The sequence below is a fragment of the Sceloporus occidentalis genome, unplaced genomic scaffold, assembly GCF_023333645.1.
Source record: "Sceloporus occidentalis isolate IW3139 unplaced genomic scaffold, rSceOcc1.0.p SCAF_7, whole genome shotgun sequence".
In the NCBI taxonomy this organism is placed as follows: Eukaryota; Metazoa; Chordata; class Lepidosauria; order Squamata; family Phrynosomatidae; genus Sceloporus; species Sceloporus occidentalis.
The window spans coordinates 91145585-91163303 of NW_028316987.1; the positions used below are offsets into that span (position 1 = coordinate 91145585).

Here is a 17719-nt window from a genome sequence, read left to right on the forward strand (position 1 = left end):
ACCACTGAGGTTCGTAGAGGGAACAGAAGAGGGTGGCCCCCAGAAAGTCAGTTCTGTGCCTTTCTCAAAAGAAGAGGAGGATTCCATTCAAAATGCCCCTAAAGATGCCTAAAACACTTATTACACCATAAAGTGCACCTAACAAACTTGCTCAAACCGTGGATGGAAGGGGGAAACAATCATGAAAGTGAAACACATTGCTGCCAGCTTCTTTTATTTGCCTTACAACATTTTTACCCCAAAGAGGTTTAATACCCCACTCCTGAATTACTTGTTTCAGAAAACCAAGCCCCCAAGAAAAGCTGAAACGGTGCTCAACTCCAACCCTTTGCCAAAGGCAGAAAACGGTTTATTTATATTTTTGTAAAAAGCAAGGCACAAAAGGTCTCCCACCACAGAAAATACAAATATTCGTAGCTCCTAACCAAGGGACCAGTTGGTTGGTTTTGCAAAATTGCCGCCATGTCGCTTGGGTGGACAGAACAATGTGTGGTAGCCCAATATTTCTGTTTGTGTGTTATTTGGAAAACATCTATAATTAGGTGTTGGGTTACACACAGAAATCTTTGCCAGGGCATCTTGCTTGGTGATGGAATTCGTGGGGACCTTGGGATTTTGTGTGACCTGTTCCTCCCAAAGATTTAGGTCCAAAACACACTGCAGAAATAATCCAGTTTGACTTTAACCGCTTTAACTGCCCTGGCTCAATGCTAGCGAATTCTGGGAATTGTAGTTTGTGGTGGCACCAGAGACAAGGCTAAATGGCTCAGAAAACTACAGTTCTCAGAATTCACTAGCATTGAGCCGGGGCAATTAAAGCCGTTAAAGTCAAAGTGGATTACTTGTGCAGCGTGTTTAGGATCTTACACTGACTTCCATTCCATTCCAACACTTTCAGAAATCCCTTCTCCAAAATCTAAAAGTGTGAAACATTTTCACTGTAAAATGCTGGTTTTGGAGAAGGATCTTAAGCAGCAATGAAACTGCTTGCCAAAGAGATGGAATGTCACTTCCTAGCATAGAAAATGGATGACCGCAGGCTTTGTGGGGCTGGCCATGTCCTGAAAAAGGCACACTGGCCCCCACGATTTGACTACCTGGCTGTACAAACAAGATGGAGCATGTCTAGAGGAGGGCAAAGCATGAAGCCCTATGAGGAGAGACTTAGGGAGTTGGGTCTCTTTAGCCCGGAGAACAGAAGAAAGGGGTGATATGATAGCCCTGTTTAAATATTTGAAGGGATGTCATATTGAGGAGGGAGCAAGCTTGTTTTCTGCTGCTTCAGAGAATAGGACCCAGAGCAATAGATGCAAACTGCAGGACAAGAGATTCCATCTCATCATTAGGAGGAACTTCCTGATAGAAGGGCTGTTTGACAGTGAAATACACTGCCTTTGAGTGTGATGGAGTCTCCTTCTTTGGAGGTTTTCAAACAGAGGCTGAATGGGCATCTGTTGGGAGTGCTTTGATTCTGTGTTTCTGCATGGCAGGGGGTTGGACTGGATGGCCCTTGGGGTCTCTTCCAACTCTGATACTATGACTTACTTATGAAACACCCCATTGGTTGTTGTCCTCCATTTCTTGACAAGTTTAAAAAGGATCAAGATTCCACACTGAGGAGACAGAGCATGACTTTATGCTCGGTTATGCAACACCACCTTGTTAGCGAATTGCAAAATTAAATGTGCATACGCATTTCTATGTTCACTGTGCATCAGGGTCCATCAATGCATATGAATGTGCAACATGCCATGCACATTATTTGCAGTTTTGATTAATATGTTCTCTCTAGGAATCTCTAGGTCCTCCAGTACAACTCTGCCAGAAGTTGACCAAAGAGTTGTGCTGGAGTACCTGCAAGTTCTTAGAGAAAACACTTCTCTAGGCATTTGTAGGTACTCCAGCATGATTCTATGCTGGCAGATGCTGACCATAGAGTTGCACTGGATGACCTGGCAATTCCTAGACAAGTGTTCTCTCAGGTAGAAAGAATAGTTGTTGTTTTTTTATTTATTTACATTTTTTCCACATTCTCAGGGGTCCTTCGCCCCTAACCTCAGTGAATGTGGAGGGACCACTGTAATATTAAGGTGCAGAATAAACTTACTTAATGTTGCCATCATTCAAGATGAATGCTCCAGCCAAGTATAAATAAATAAAACTAACCCAGACAAAACAAATGCTTTAAACCAGGAATGGCCACCATAGAGAATTTAGGAGGTAGGGAGATTTCCCATGAAGATCCCGGACTGGGAAGGGGGGCTGCACTCCCTGGCCATTTTGGCAAAACTACAAATGACTAAAAGGTCACTTTTGGTTTCTTAAACAACTGGTTTGGAGGTGAAAAGAAGATGCAGGGAATGGGTGCACCTTGTTGACTGGAGCGTTGAGCCCTCTGAAGGCTGAAAGAGGCATTGCTGTTTGTTGTAGGATAATTTTGTGGGGTGTGTGTTTTCTTAAAATAACTTTTTGTGATGAGGACCCAGTCTAGGGGATTGCACAGAAGCCTTTGGTGGATGCAAGCAGCACATGGAGCATACATTTCCCACCTCTGCTTTAAATAATTTGATTGTTCTCTAAATCTGAGGAAGAGAGAACTCTTTGGTTTGTCAAGACCAAGATAATTTGGCCCAGGAAGGCCACCAATGGTTATCAATTACCATCTTCCAAAGTTCCACAGGTCTGGTTTCTCACACAGCTGCAGTAGCCATCCACTCAAGATAAGTCCTTGTTGCGAGAAAAATAAAAATCCACTCCTCTATTTTTGTGTTGCTTTGGGGTGTATGAAGGACCCCTTTTCCCCTTTGGAGCAGGACCTTGGTTGCTCTGCCAGAAATTTAGAACAAAAGAGACAACAGTGAAGAATTATTTTCTGTAGAAGCAAAACGGAAGATGATTATTTAAAAGTTAATGAAGATGCACATCTTTTTATTTCATTTATACACCGGAGTTTGGCAGACCTTGCTCTCCCAGCAGCGGTGTGTAATGGGGTGGGGAATCATGCAGGCTTCCAGAATTTGTTGAACTGCCATTCCCATTAGTCCTAGCCAACATGGCCAGTTGCAAGGAATGCTGAGAACTGCAGTTGAATAACATCTGGAAGAGTGTAGTAGAGTCTCCTTTCCTGGAGGTCTTTAAGCAAAGGCTGGATAGCCATCTGTCGGGTATGCTTTGATTAAGAGTTCCTGCTTGGCAGAATGGGGTTGGACTGGATGGCCCTTGTGGCCTCTTCCAACTCTACAATTCTATGATCACCTGATTCCCACCCCAGTATGGAAAGACTACTAAACAAAAAGGAATGTATACAGAAAATACAACAGTGAAGGTTAGACATGTTACTGCTTTGGATTACAGTTCCCAAAATCCCCCAACCAGCACAACTGAGAAAACAGAAGTCATTATCATCCCTAGGAAAATTTGCTTCTGTGGACTACAACTCCTATAATCCATCAGACAATCTGACAGAAGAAATGCAGCAGAAGAGATCTTCTATATCATTAGCAACCAGCACAATTGCAAAAATGCTGAAGACATCATTGTCATCATCTCTTAGAAGTTACTTCCCTGGACTACAACCCTTAGGGGCATCACTAACCATGTTGGTTTAGGATTCTAGACACTGTAGACCAGTGGTTCTCAACCTTTGGCCCTCCAAATGTATTGGACTTCCACTCCCAGAGGTCCCAGCCAGCTTGCTGAACGATCAGGGATTCTGGATGCTAAAGTCCAGTGTGTCTGGAGGACCAAAGGTTCAGAACCACTGTTGTAGATGAAAGAAGTAAATTTTCCACCCGATGATGATGATGATAAGAATATGCATGCCAGCCATAATCTGTGTATGTCTGGCTTTTCCTGTCCTCTAAGATTAAAGAGCAACTTGGCCAGTAGAGTCAAGAGGCTTGGGAGGAATAGTCTGCTTTATGCTCACACCTTGCCCTGTGCCCTCTTGATGCTGTAACACCAACTGATTGCACTGTAGGGAATCTAGAAAGCATATTTCCAGTAAAGTTTCATCACCTAGCATGGCAGATTTTGCACAGTACTTACTGGCTTCCGGTTGATGTGCCTACTCCATTCTGGAGCCATGATGACTGGCAGAGGGTAGGCGCTGCCAAGACTGACACCAGCCTGTGAAAGGCTGGCATTGCTCAAGGCCCATGGGGTGTGGATGTCTCCTCCCTTGATGCCCTGTAATTCTGGAACCCAGAGTCTGGCGTAGTCTCCCTGCAGTGGCAAATAATACTAGCATCATATCATTCCAAATAACAACAACAAATTTATTTTTTTCCCACCTCTCCCCATAGATCATGGTGGGAAACAGCAACAGAATTATATACCACATACAGCATCACTTAAAAACACATATCAATACAAAAGAACAAATAAGACAAATACATTCAGTATTAAGCAGTTTCATGATTAGAACCTACATTGCCATCATAATCCAAGGCTTGCTTAATCATGTTAAATTTCCTGTTTTCTCTGGGGTCATTGCCAATGCCAGCACTGTAAAGCCAGTTACCGTAGTTGCTGCAAACATCGTAATCCACCTTTGAGATTGGAAACATAAGACATGATGTGGTTAGAAATTCATCAGGTATTTAACACAATTTGCTTTCCATTTGTCCGATTCCTGGAGAGGGTCCCTCCCCCAGCACCTTTCTTGGAAGGTTTGCCTACTCTTTTCTTCCTTCCTTTCTTTGAACAGTCAATTGCACAATTATTAATTATATGAATCAGATTTGGCACTTACATTGCCACTTGCAGCTTTAAATGCAAGCCTCTGTATTGCAACCTGGAAGTCCAAGCTTGACTTTGTTATCTGTTGTCAAGTTGGCTTCAACCTATGGTGACCCTAGGAATGATAGACTGAGTGCCAAGAGTCTTACAACCCTACTTGGGTCTTGCTAATTTAGGTCTATTTGTTACTGAGTACAACATTCCAAGTGAGAAGGAGCCATAAAGAGAGAAACAAAGCTACTCAATTGGTACCAGCATAGATTCAAACCACTCGGCTCCCATCCTCCAGTCCAGGCCCAAATCCTTGGTCAAGAAGCTGGCCACATTCTGGCGCCCTCTGTTGGACATGAAGCCCGTCATGGCCAGCTCACGCATGTTGGCATCGACAAAGGGAACTCCAGTTCTTCCTTCTATGAAGGCAAGAAATCACACAAAAATCGATAGGCAGTTTTATTCTAAGGCAACCCATCTGCCCACCTCCCCTGCTGTGTTAGACTATGGCCCCCATTATCCCCAGTCTACATGGCTGGGGTGATGGAGTTTGTAATCTAGCATCTCTGAGGCAGGAAAGGCTGTTCTGAGGCATCTGTGAGAGACTACCAATGAAGAGACATGAATTATGGCTTCCCATCCACAGTGGGTTGGTCTTAATACAACCTGGGTTTACTAACCTTTCCAAGCATCAAAGAGTTTTGTGTCTTTCTTCCAGGAAACTTCTTTATCTTGAAGCCCTATGGGAGGAAGTGGGGATGAGGAGGTCAGGGAGACAATGAAGGGAGCATTAATAAGAAGCATCAGATGGTGGAGATATTCATTTACCTGGCAAGCACTAGCTGGGATTTCATATACAAGGTTTGTTATTGTTGTTATGTGTCTTCAAGTCAACTGTGACTTAATGGCAACCCTCTCATAGGATTTTCTTGGCCAGATTTCCTCAAAGGGAGTTTGCCATTGCATTCCTCTGATTCTGCAAGCGCACAACCTGCCCAAAATCACCCAGTTGGTTTCCATGGTTGGTCAGTCCTAATCTGATACTCAAACTAGTACCTGTGCTATGTAGCTCTCAATGCATCTCATATTTGTTGTTGTTGTGTACCTTCAAGCCATTTCCAACTGATGGTGACCCTATCACAGGGGCTGAGAGTGTGTGATTCGCCCAAGGTCACCCAGTGGGTTTCCATGGTTGAGTAGAGAATTAAACCCTGGTCTCTCGTCATAGTCCATCCTCAAACCACTGCAATACACTGGCTCAGCACCTCAGGTACAAGGTACATTTTGGAAAAAGTTCTTCCAACTTTCCAGTTTCAGCATCCACAAACTGCAGCATGGATATCTTTAGACTGCAATCTTACACACACCAGGACAGAGAGGGAGTCTATTTCAGTGAAATTCCAATTTTGGAAGGTTCTGACACTGAGCTAAAGGGCACATGGAGGAGACAAGGCAGAGTGGGCAAGTCACAATGTAAATTATTATCCGTTTGGAATCTTTCTCGGCTCAGTACACAAATCACGGCTCAGTTCTGTGCATTCCTACCCAGGAGTAATCCCCAATGCAACAGATTCCTAGCCGCAAATATCCACAATTGTCTGGGAATGCTGTGAGGTCCATTCTAAAGTTAATATTTCAGGGCTGAAAGGGGAGCTTGTGTGGGTGAAAGAGATTTCATACCTGTCTCACCCAGATACATACAGTTGAGTCTCCCTTGTCCAAAGTCCTAAATATTCCCAAAACAACTTTTTTCATGGGTTGCTGAGATAGTGACAATTTTGTTTTCTGATGGTACTCAATGTATGCAAACTTTGTTTCATGCAAAAAATGATTAAAAATACCTCCAAGAATCATCCATGAAATGACCATAGTCTGAGAAATATCACAAACCAACTCACCTCTTGGAAAGAAAATCTTTCTGCCATATTTCAGGGCCACAAATCGGAAGTAATCTCTCCATGCCAATTCAAACAGCACCCTGGAGGAGACAAAGACAAACACATAACATCTCTTGTAAAACAACAACAACAACAACAACAACAACAACAGTAGTTCTCAAAACATATTAGATTCTTCACAGATCTGTAAACAGAGATGACTTATTTTGCAAGGCCTGGAAGATAAAATGTTGTGATGGAAGCCAATAACTGTTATGAAAATACCACTAAGGACGAAGGGGGAAGCTAAACAATTATTATTATTAATAGTAACAGCAGATAGGTGTTTGGGGGTATAGATAGGTATAAATGAGTACAGGATAGAATGTAAGAGAATTCATCTTATCCCACATTTCACCTTAATATTTCTACAGTAATCCTTGCAGAACATATCTTACCAGTAGGTACTCTGATTTGCTGTCCTCTCATTTTCATATTTCTGGATCTGCTCATAAATATACCGTGGTGAGATGCAGCCCAGAGCCAGCCTAGAAAAGTAAGACCAGAATGTCAATGGGGAATGTAACACCAGGGTTGGGGTTGTCCCCATCCTTTACATCAAAGGTGGATAACCTCTTTCTATATTCAACTTCAGAGAACCTCTGGGGAGCCAAACTGCATTGAGTAGATGGTGTTGTAAACAACAGGTTGAGGCCAAAAGTATGAGTGTATTTTAACTTGAAACTGTCATAATAACTAAGCCGTTAAAGACACATTTTGCTCTCTTGAACGGGAAATAGGAAGCCATCAGAAACTGGTGTCATGGAGAAGGGGCTATGACCATCTGGGGAACCCTAGAGAGAACACAGGAGGGCCACCAGGGATTGAGGTTCTCCACTCCTGAGTTAAGTGCTCAACCTGAGTTCAGAAAATCCAGTTTGTTAAGACCTCTTCTGAACAAATCCTGCCAAGAAAACCCTGTGATAGGTTCACCTTTGTGTCACCATAAGTCTGAAATGACTTGAAGGCACGCAACAACAACAACAAATGCTGTCATGGAAGACAAGACATTCCATTCATTTTGGTGCATCACTGATGTCAATCAACAGGTATGAAACATGGGCTTGTCTTTGGCCAAAGCCACCTTGGAATTGCTTGGAGTGAAGCCTCCTGAGAGAGTGGATAGGGTGGCTCAACTTTCAAGTCAAGGCTGTGTGTGCAAGGCTGTGTGCTCATTTACCATGGTGCAAACTTGGTTGAGTAATCCAGTCCTATTAATCCATTCCGTGTCTCCTTGTAAGAAGCAACCAGATTCTATGAAAATTTTAAAAAGAGAGAGCATTTTGTTAAAGAGATGACAAATAATTTTAAGAAAAGGTAGAAGATTCCTCAAGACAGAGAGCCACCTACTGGCCACTAAAGGGAATTGTTGATTTTTTTGGAAACAAATAGGCTGGATCCCATTACCACAGTAGTGGGTTACCTACATTTACACTTGTTTTGAATGAAGAGATTAGCATCTCCACAGCGATTCAGAACCAGTTTGGTGTTCCCACTACGTTTACCACAATCAAATATCTCCATGCCATTTTAATTCTGTTGCCGTTCACATTTGCCACCTTATCGATTTAAAGTGGAGGCACCTCCATTTCTGGGAACGATGCACTGCGATCTGAATCCATTCGGTAGCATGGTCACACTATCGAAGATGCGGATCGTTGTGGCTCTTTTAAAAAAAAAACGCTAAGAGGTCCAGTGCCAAATGCACCGTTTTAAGTGGGCTTTTCAGTCGCCTCCCCACAAACTGCAATTAATGCAGTCGGGGCAAGTGTGAACTTCACAGAAATAAACCAGTTCCACACTGGTTTATTTCTGTATTGTGAATGGGGCCGTAGATGCTACCTATTGGTGATTCCATAGCTCTGGCCACAAAGAAAGGCTCTGCTTTGCATTTCATTATTTATATATGGTGGTCTGGCAGGTGTGTGTTCGTACGGTGCTCAAGTCAGGATACAATATTTTCATTTTATTAACAAACACGCAGCTAATATTTGTGTTCACTTCTAGGTGCTTCATTTTAAGAATCGACAAGTAGTTTGACTGTTCGACTACAACTCTGGAGACCAGGGTTTTATTCCCTGCTCAGCCTTGAAATTCACTGGGTGATCTTGGGCTAGTCAACCTCAGGGGAAGGCAATGGCAAATATCTTGTGAAGAAATCTTGCCAAGAATACCCCAACAAAAGATAAGGTTGAGCTCAAAACCCTTAACCATCACCACAACTAGGAAATGAATCTGGCAACACCTGTTATAATCAACCCAAGCACTCTTCTGTGATGGTCTATGTCCCCTGCCCAAAACAAAATGGTTGCATCTCTACTTACTGTTTCCCAAAAGTAGTGCTGCAGTCTCATTAGGGCCTGTGTCTCCCCTCCACTGCAGAGAAAAGCAGATCGAGGATCATTGAGTGGTTCTGCCAAGGAAAAGATTAGGATCAATGTGAGTCATAAACATGGATACAAAATGGAATTATGTCTCAGATATTGAAGTGGGAATACCCTTATTATTCTATAGACATCAGCAAGGAACATTTGGTGCTTTTTAAATAAACACCGCATTTCATTTATTTTATCAAATGCCATAAAATCAACTTCACTCTATATAATGTCCTACTCAGATCCAGGTTCTGTCTGCAAACAGTGCTGTTAGTTGCTTTTTTCAGCTAGTGTGTGTGTGTTTATGTTTTTAAAAAGCAAACAAACAGTACTATCCCCAACTTTATTTAAGATTCCAGAAGGATGCAGTTAATCACTATACACACACACGATTAACAAACAGTATCATCTTTAGCAAGTGAAGAAGGCAGAAGTCCAAAGCCTTTGCTTATGTTGTATTTTTCAGTTTTGCTTGTTCGCCACTTCAGAATACACACACACAGTTTTAATGAACACCACAGCATTTCTGACTCCTCTGTGTTTGGAACTGAGGAGCCATCTATTTCAAGTACTTTGGATACAAGGGATAATTTCTGGATCCACAAGTTTAACACAACATAATCTCAACCCACCAGGCTGCTGCCACACTGCAGAATTAATGCAGTTTAACACCACTTTAACTGTCATGGCACCATCCTATGGAACCCTGAGATTTGTAGTATGTTGTGGCACCAGCGCTCTCTCACAGGGAAGGCTAAATATCTCGCAAAACTACAAATTCTAGAATTACATAGCATTGAGCCACGGCAGTTAAAGTAGTGTTAAACTGGATTAATTCTTCAGCATGGCAGCAGCCCCAGATTAATGCCCACTTAATGTTGATAACAGCGTGTTTTAAACTGCCACCTTCAATGCAGCTCACTTTAATTTTGAGCTGTTAAAGAAGAAAAAACGGTAAAAGTTTTGCTAATATACTTTAAAAGTTATGTTTGTTAATCACTCTTTGATAGATAAATATCAAATACTGAAAACATAAGCCTGAAAATGTGAAGTTGATGAGGAAACCAACGGATTCCCACCTGTCATTCCAAAATCTTCCAGGGAGGGGATGTGTCCTTCTTCTATCTCTGGAGGCAGCGGCTTTAGCTGAGCGGCCATCTTCAGAAGGGGCCGGACTCTTGCCTGTGACTCCACAGCCTTGCGGAACTGTGTATAGACATCTGGCAACCTGTGTGGTTGATGGAGAGTTTAGGAAGGAAATGGAGCACCCCTCTGCCAACTAAACTGCATGTCCCAAAATGGCAGGAACAAGGGCTTATTACATGCCTTCAAATTAACTGTGACTTATGGCAACACTGTCCTAGGGTTCTCTTGGCAGGATTCCTTCCCAAGGTTTGCCACTGCCTGAAGCTGAGAGATTGTGACCTGCCCAAGTGGGTTCCCATGATTGATCAGGAATTCAGATCCTCATCTCCCAGAGTCTTAGTCCACCACCCAAACCACCACAACTCACTGGCTCTTGGCGAGGACTATGTTACAGCAAATGCTCCAAACTCACCAGATTGCCCTTTTTTCCTACCGTTTGCCCAGTCTGAGTGACAGGGGAAGCAGGAACTGGAGGAGTTCTTCTCATATGTATTTGATACATCACCAAGAGATTCACCTGGAAATGTGCTTGAAAGGAAGGTCATGATGGTGATAGAGAGTCGACCCCCAGAAAGTCTGGACTGCTACCCCGTGCTCAGAGCAAACCTGGATCAGTGCCTTCTCTACATCAAGCTCTTCTTTAGTAGCCTACACAAAATGGAAACCAGAAGAAAGAGAGAATTTATCCTAGTTAGCAGCATTAGCTGTGCATAGAGCAACCTTAAGAGCCTCTGTGAATGGGACCATATTGGAGTCATATGCTAGCACCCAGAACACACATAAGGGGCATGTCAGCCCACCATCCATCACTATCAGCCCTAATGGGAGAGCAGGAATCGGAAACAGTGGTTACACAGCAACTCGAGTAGGAAAAGTAGAGCAAAACACTACCAGGAATTGCCACTATATTTTATGTAGGTACTTCCTGCATAGATGCTACTGTGGCTAGAGATGTGCTTGCTTGGAAGTACTACAGAAGTACCAAAACTTGGGGCAATTTTTTTTTTGGCGGGGGGGGGAGGGGACTGCAGCTCTCATAGTATACTGGATAGAAGACTCTGGGAGTTGTAATACAAAAAAAATTCTTCTGACCTCTGAGAACTACCACAGTGCGTGCGGCCCTTGCGTGTGCACCACTGAAAATAGAGGTCACCCCCTCCATGGATATTCAAGGTCACAGAGTTAGGAGGGGTGACAGCATAACACCTGAAATTCTGGGGTACACTACATCTGAACATGGAGGTTCCATTTAGCTGCCTTGGTTAATAAAATCCCCTCACACTACAAATGGCACAGGCAACCTGACATCTTCCAGATGTTGCTGGACATGCAACTCCCATTAGCACTAGACAACACAGTTAGTGGTAAAGGATGATGGGCATTATAGTCCACCATCACATTTTCCAAAGTGGATTGTACAACTAATATAGCTATTCTTTTGTCAATTTTCTAAAGCTTTAAACACATATGAACTTGCCATTACCTCTTTGTGAAAAGCCACTGAAGCCACAGATCCAAGCTGGACAATAAAATCACGGACCACATCTTCTGGCTTCCCTTTTCGTACCACCAAATTGCTAAAAACAGAAACGAATGGAAAAATTAATGGCAACTGTGAGCTAGTGATAGGAACATTGGGCTGGGACTTAAAAGATCTAGGACTGCATCTGCACTGCAGAAATACTACAGTTTGGCACCGGTTTAACTGCCATGGCTCAAGGCTATAGAATTTTGGGATTTGTAGTTGTGTGAGATATGTAGCCTTCTCTGTCAGAGGACTCTGGTGCCACAACAGACTACAAATCACAGGATTAACAATACATCAATGCATCAGTTTTCTATTTTGCCTCTGTTCCAGTAACACTCGTGTCTTCCTCTAGTTCACAGGGTTGTTGTAAAGATGAAGTAGGAAAGAAAAGGGCCATGGACCTGCCTTTAGTCAATGGGTGAAAAGGCAGGCAAGGCAGGCTCTAAACGTAACTAATAAGTAAAAACTGAAAAGTTTATTATCATTAGGACAATATCTGTTTTATGCTGACTTCCTAGCCCTTAATTCTGTCTTCAAAAGAACTATTGCATGTACAAATTCCACAATGATAATGATGTTGTTGACATGGGGAGGCTTGTGACTTAGGCAGGGTAATGACAAAAGCTACACAGAGGTATGTCTCCTTTCTTTCTTTCAGAAAAGAAGACAGAACTACTTCAAGCTAACAGTCGACAGCAAGACTATGGTCAGCCAGGTATAAAGAATAGAATTGCCAATGTCTTTACTATCGCCTTTTCTTGTGCTTTTAACAGCAGCTTGACTGGAAGAGTGTAAGAAGAAGGTGGCCTCTTATCTCCATCTCATTAAAAGCTTCACCAGCTGTTTTCTGTAGATTAACCCTCTATTAAAAGCAGAGGAGCAAACCAGGATGGTTATGTTTCAGGACAACTGGCAATCTTGCAAGAGAGGGTGCAAAACTTGATGGATTAAACTTAGCCAATTCTGGAAAGGTTTAAGCCTTCTTGTACCAAAAGAATTGAAGAAGGTGTTAGAAAACAAGCTTCAGAACCAAGGCATGGAAGACTTGCTTCTCTGGACTACAGCTGGGACTCTGGTGGGATTCATTGTGTAAAGAAGTTACTTGACTCAAGCTGTTCTCAAATGTTCACATTTCTGAATTGGTACATACCTGCCCTTCTTCTTCAACGTCTCCCTGAGATCCTTCAAACTTTCCAGCAGAAACTTGAGGCGGAAGGGACCTGTTTTGGGGAATTTGTAGTGATGCGTTTGTGTATAGTGCCTGGGGTCAAAGCAGTAGAGAGGAATGACATGGTCTGCATTATTGTGAGCCCAGTGAAGGACCTGCAGGGACAGAAAAGAGCTGCCTCAGGAAAGATCAAATAAGCAGGGACAATGTAGTAGTGCTAGTGCCCAGATAAAACCACACAAGTACCCTTTTTCCTTACAGTCAGATGAGACATATTCAGCCATCAGAAACGATTATCATGTGCAAACAGGAAAACTTTTAAATACCCTGAAGGCATCCGATCTTGTCAGATATTGGATACTAAGGGCCTGAACAGAGAGGCCGAAATAAAGCTGCTTTAAATGATGCATGTGTCCTAAGAGGCTGGAAGCTGCGCCAAAGCCACGCTCCAGTCCTTTGGAGCGCAGCTTCTGGCCTCTTAAGATGTGTGTGTCATTTAAACAGCATACCTCCAAAGTGACCCAAAGCAGCTTTATTTTGGCCTCTCTGTTTGGGCCCTAAGTAAGGTCAGCCTCTTTAGTGCGCTCAGCCTTTCTTATCAAGCATCTATGGCTTGAAACTATTCCAAGAAATACAAATTCCCAAAAGCCAACCTTGATATTGCCATTTTATATAAGGGACCACGTTTTACTAGCCCACTGTATATAATGGGACTTGAGCATCCATGGATTTAGGTACCCACCATCTCAATACCAAATCCCAGAGGAAACCAAGAGGCCACTGGACTTAGATGGGGGCTGCCAGGGACAGAGGCTTCAGCAGAGGCTGGGTGGCCATCTGTCAAAGGGGATGCTTTGATTGTGAGTTCCTGCATGGCAGAATCAATGGGGTTGGACTGGAGGGGCCTTTTGGGGTCTCTTCCAACTGGGGAGCGGAAGCTGGGAGGGAAGCGCTGCCCTGGGTCCACGGTGGCACCTGGGGCACCCCAAAACTGACAGCTGAGGAAGCCTCCTGATTGGCCAGTTAAGGCCCCGCCCACCCTGTTTGGTAACATCGGAGCTCAGCTCAGCTTTGAATGCTGTCAGTCAAGTTACATAAAGGAGCTCCAAAGGGATGGAAAGGAGGCCCAGGAAGAAGGGAGGGGCACTGGCTAATCACGTGCGACTTCGTTAATTAATTAGTACATTCATTAATACGGCAAGTTCCATAAAGAGTGATACAAAGAGGCCCCAAAGGGATGGATGGAAAGGAGACCCAGGGAAAATAAAAAGGCAACAAGGGAGGTCTCCACTGGCTAATCGAGTGTTAATTAATCAATCAACTTAGTTGATTAATTAATATACCAAGTTACATAAAGAGGCTCCAAAGGGACAGAAAGGAGACATGGGGGGATACCAATGAAGTTTAATTTAACTGCCTAAGGAAGTGTTAATTCATTCTCTCTCTTAATTAATGAACCAATTAGTGTTTCATTGGTGGGACCCTCCTCCCCTGATCCCTCAATTAACATTTACCTTACAGTATGCTGTCTTTCTCCCAAGAAGGCGGCTTGCATAAGAGACCCAGATCACAAAAACACATTAAAATGATCATCACAGCATAGGATTCATTCATTAATCATATATAATTTCAGGTAACGGTCTCTCGTTACCTCGTTATCGTGGAAGCGCAAGTCGTTCCTCAGGAGGCAGAGGGCCGCCGCCGCCGTCCTGCTGCTGAGAGCCTTGGAGCCCTCCATTGCGGCGCCACAGAGCTATATTTTCTCTTATAGCTTTGCTATGCCGCCGGCTGCCTCCTGTTGCACGCTGGGACTTGTAGTTCAGCCAGGCCTAAGGGCTCTCTGGCTGAGGAGTCTAAATGCTCCTCCCTAAACTGCAAATCCCACAATGCAACAGGAGGCGGCCTGGAGAGAGCTCTTGTCGCCCCCTTGAGACTCACTGAAAGAATGCAGCCGCAGCGCGAACTTTCCTAGACTCCAGTCTACTCCCTCAGAGGCAGCAGAGACTCAATGCATCTGAGGAAGGAGACTGTGTCTTCCACTACAAATAAATGTGTTTATGTTTGTTTTTATTTATATATAAAATTACACAAACAGAGAAAAATAATGGTCATCATTGCATAGGATTAATTAATTAACCATTCATATATATATATATATATATATATATATGATTAACTAATTGGTGAGGTCCCAGTGTGTGTGTGTGTATAAATAAATGCATCTGAGGAGGTAGACTATATTCTACTATGAATAAATGTATCTAGCTTACATTTATATTTGTATATATATATATATATATATACAGTAAATGCAACTGAGGAAATAGACTGTATATTCTACTATAAATTAATGAATATATATATATATATATATATGCGCATCTGAGGAGGTAGAATCTATATTCTACTATAAATGTAAAGTAGACTATCATTTCCATTATACATACAGTCACACACACACACACACATATATAAATGCATCTGAGGAAGTAGACTGTATCTTCTATTATAAATAAATGTGTTTATATTATATATTTACATATATTTTATGTATATATAAATGCATCTGAGGAAGTAGACTGTATATTCTATTATAAATAAATGTCTTTATTATCTCTGGCTTTGCTTCGCGAACGAAGATTCAGGAAGGACGCATTCCACGCTTTGTACAAGCGCCTTGGTGACTAAAAAGGCCAATTTGGGATAAACAGGTCCGGTTGCAGAAAGCACAGCAGAAAGTCTCCTTGGGTGACGTTTCCAGGTTGCGGTTCTTTCTATGTTGTCGTTTCTCTTCAAGGCTCGTTGTCCGGGATTGCTGCCAGCAATCTCTGACTTATGCTGATAACCAAGCCTTCAGCCAACATGTGTAAGCAAAACAAACCTTGTGGAGAAGCAGTTCAAGAGCAAGCCAAGGAAGCAAGCCGATGTCGGGGTTACAGAAAGTCAAGTGTACCGAAAGACGAGCCGAAGTCAGGAAGCCAGAAAGCAGCGTGGTCAAAACAGTCCGAGGTCACAATAGCCAAGAGATAACAAAGGTCCAGTCCGAGGTCAAGATAACAAGGTAACAAGGTAACAAGATGTCAGGAACTAGAGCGACAACAATCACACCAAGGGCTCATGCAATAAACTCTAGCAACAAACTCAAGCCTCTCTCCCACTTAAATCAGGGAAGCTCTCCCTCGAGCCACCTGAGGTTGGTTTGCTAATTGTCTTTCTGCAATCCTTCTGGATCTGCGCCTGCAAGCACTCTCGGCCCGTCTCTCTTGATAAGAAGGCACCTGCAGGCAAGTCTCGTCTCCAGAGTCACCACTAGGCTGTGGCACCATAGGAGGCCTCTCCTCAGCACTAGGACCTGGTTGAACCTCCTCCTCTGGGGCTGGAAGAGCACAGCTGGGACCTGGCAGAGCAGGATCAGCACCTGGCATAGCCTCAATCAGCCCTTGCTCTGGAGGAGGCTCATCCTCCTCCTCCTCCTCCTCCTCCAAGAGCTGATCTTGGCTGGCCATGACACTCGTTCGGCGTGAGCTTTCGAAGAAGGCTGCAGCGTCATGGATAGTGCGTCTCCATGCCTCCCGATGCGAGGCCAGGGAGGACCATTGTTGGTGATCTATCTGGCCAAGCCTGAGATGTTGTTTCAGGGAGTCCTTGTATCTCTTCTTTGGGGCGCCCCTCTTACGCTGATCCGTGGTGAGTTCACCGTAGAATACTATTTTGTGGAGGAGATGGTCCTTCATCCTAGAAACGTGTCCTGCTCAGCGCAGCTGCGTCCTCAATAGCATGGCCTCAATGCTGGTGATCCCTGCTTGCTCAAGGACAGCAACATTTGTCACATAGTCAGTCCAGTGTATATTTAGAATTGTGTGTAAACAGCGCTGATGAAAGCGTTCAAGGAGTCGTAGGTGTTGGTGATAGGTGACCCATGTTTCAGACCCATGGAGGAGAATAGACAGTACAATGGCTCTATACACACTGATTTTTGTGCTTTGCCTCAAGTGTTTGTTACTCCAGACTCTTTTGTGAAGCCTTCCGAATGCGCTATATGCCTTTGCCAGTCTGTGATTGATCTCTTTATCAATCTTGGCATCTGAGGAGATGATGCTTCCCAGGTAGGTGAACTGCTGGACGGACTTAAGCACAGATGTGCCTACGGTGATGTGGGCATGGTAGTGTTCTTCCTGTGGTGCCGGCTGGTAGAGAATTTCCATTTTCTTCAGACTGACTTCCAGCCCAAAGAGCTCTGCAGCTGTTGCAAAACAAGATGTGAGGCGCTGCAAGAGCTGCTTCCATATGGGCAACGAGGGCAGCATTGTCAGCAAAAAGCAGCTCACGGACTAGATAGTTTAGAGTCTTAGTGTGGGCCCTCAGGCGGCTTAGGTTAAACAGGCTACCATCAGTACAGTAGCGTATATAAATGCCGTCTTCTTCTTTGAGATCTGCCGTAGCCGTTTGGAGCATCATGCTGAAGAAGATTGTAAATAAAGTCGGAGCAAGAACACAACCTTGTTTTACACCATTAGTGATTAGAAAGGGATCCGAGAGAGCGTCGCCATATCTGACTTGACCTTGCTGGCCTTCATGTAGCAGGATGATCATTTGGAGGAATTTGGGGGGGCATCCTAGTCGTTCCAGGATCTGCCACAGACCTTTTCTACTCACAGTGTCGAAGGCTTTGGTGAGGTCGACAAATGTTACACAGAGTCCTTTGTTCTGCTCTCTACATTTCTCTGCAGAAGACAAAATCATTATCCTAGGTGACTTCAATGCTAGAGTAGGAAAGAACTTTGAAGCCTAGAAAGGTGTTTTAGGGAAGCATGGTGTTGGAAACTGTAATGAT

General features: G+C 43.6%; 1 protein-coding gene across 1 annotated transcript; it reads right to left on the bottom strand.

The window, feature by feature from the left end:
- Positions 1–197: 197 nt before the first annotated feature.
- Positions 198–14717, bottom strand: LOC149310091 (cryptochrome DASH-like). The gene is made up of 14 exons (XM_089533670.1): positions 14537–14717; positions 12868–13040; positions 11673–11766; positions 10707–10837; positions 10123–10271; positions 8993–9081; positions 7849–7922; positions 7067–7156; positions 6630–6709; positions 5412–5471; positions 4993–5150; positions 4431–4550; positions 4048–4224; positions 198–2826 (listed from the first exon to the last, which is right to left on the bottom strand). The coding sequence occupies exons 1-14, from the start codon at positions 14621–14623 to the stop codon at positions 2716–2718; spliced, it is 1593 nt and encodes a 530-aa protein (XP_089389796.1). The 5' UTR covers positions 14624–14717; the 3' UTR covers positions 198–2715.
- Positions 14718–17719: the final 3002 nt, after the last annotated feature.

Coding starts and splice junctions, on each gene's coding strand:
- LOC149310091 (XM_089533670.1), bottom strand. CDS start 14,623: ATGGAGGGCTCCAAGGCTCTCAGCAGCAGGACGGCGGCGGCGGCCCTC. Junction 13,041..14,536: donor TGCGCTTCCACGATAACGAG/GTAACGAGAGAC, acceptor CTGTCCCTGCAG/GTCCTTCACTGGGCTCACAA. Junction 9,082..10,122: donor GGAAGATTTTGGAATGACAG/GTGGGAATCCGT, acceptor TTTCCTTGGCAG/AACCACTCAATGATCCTCGA.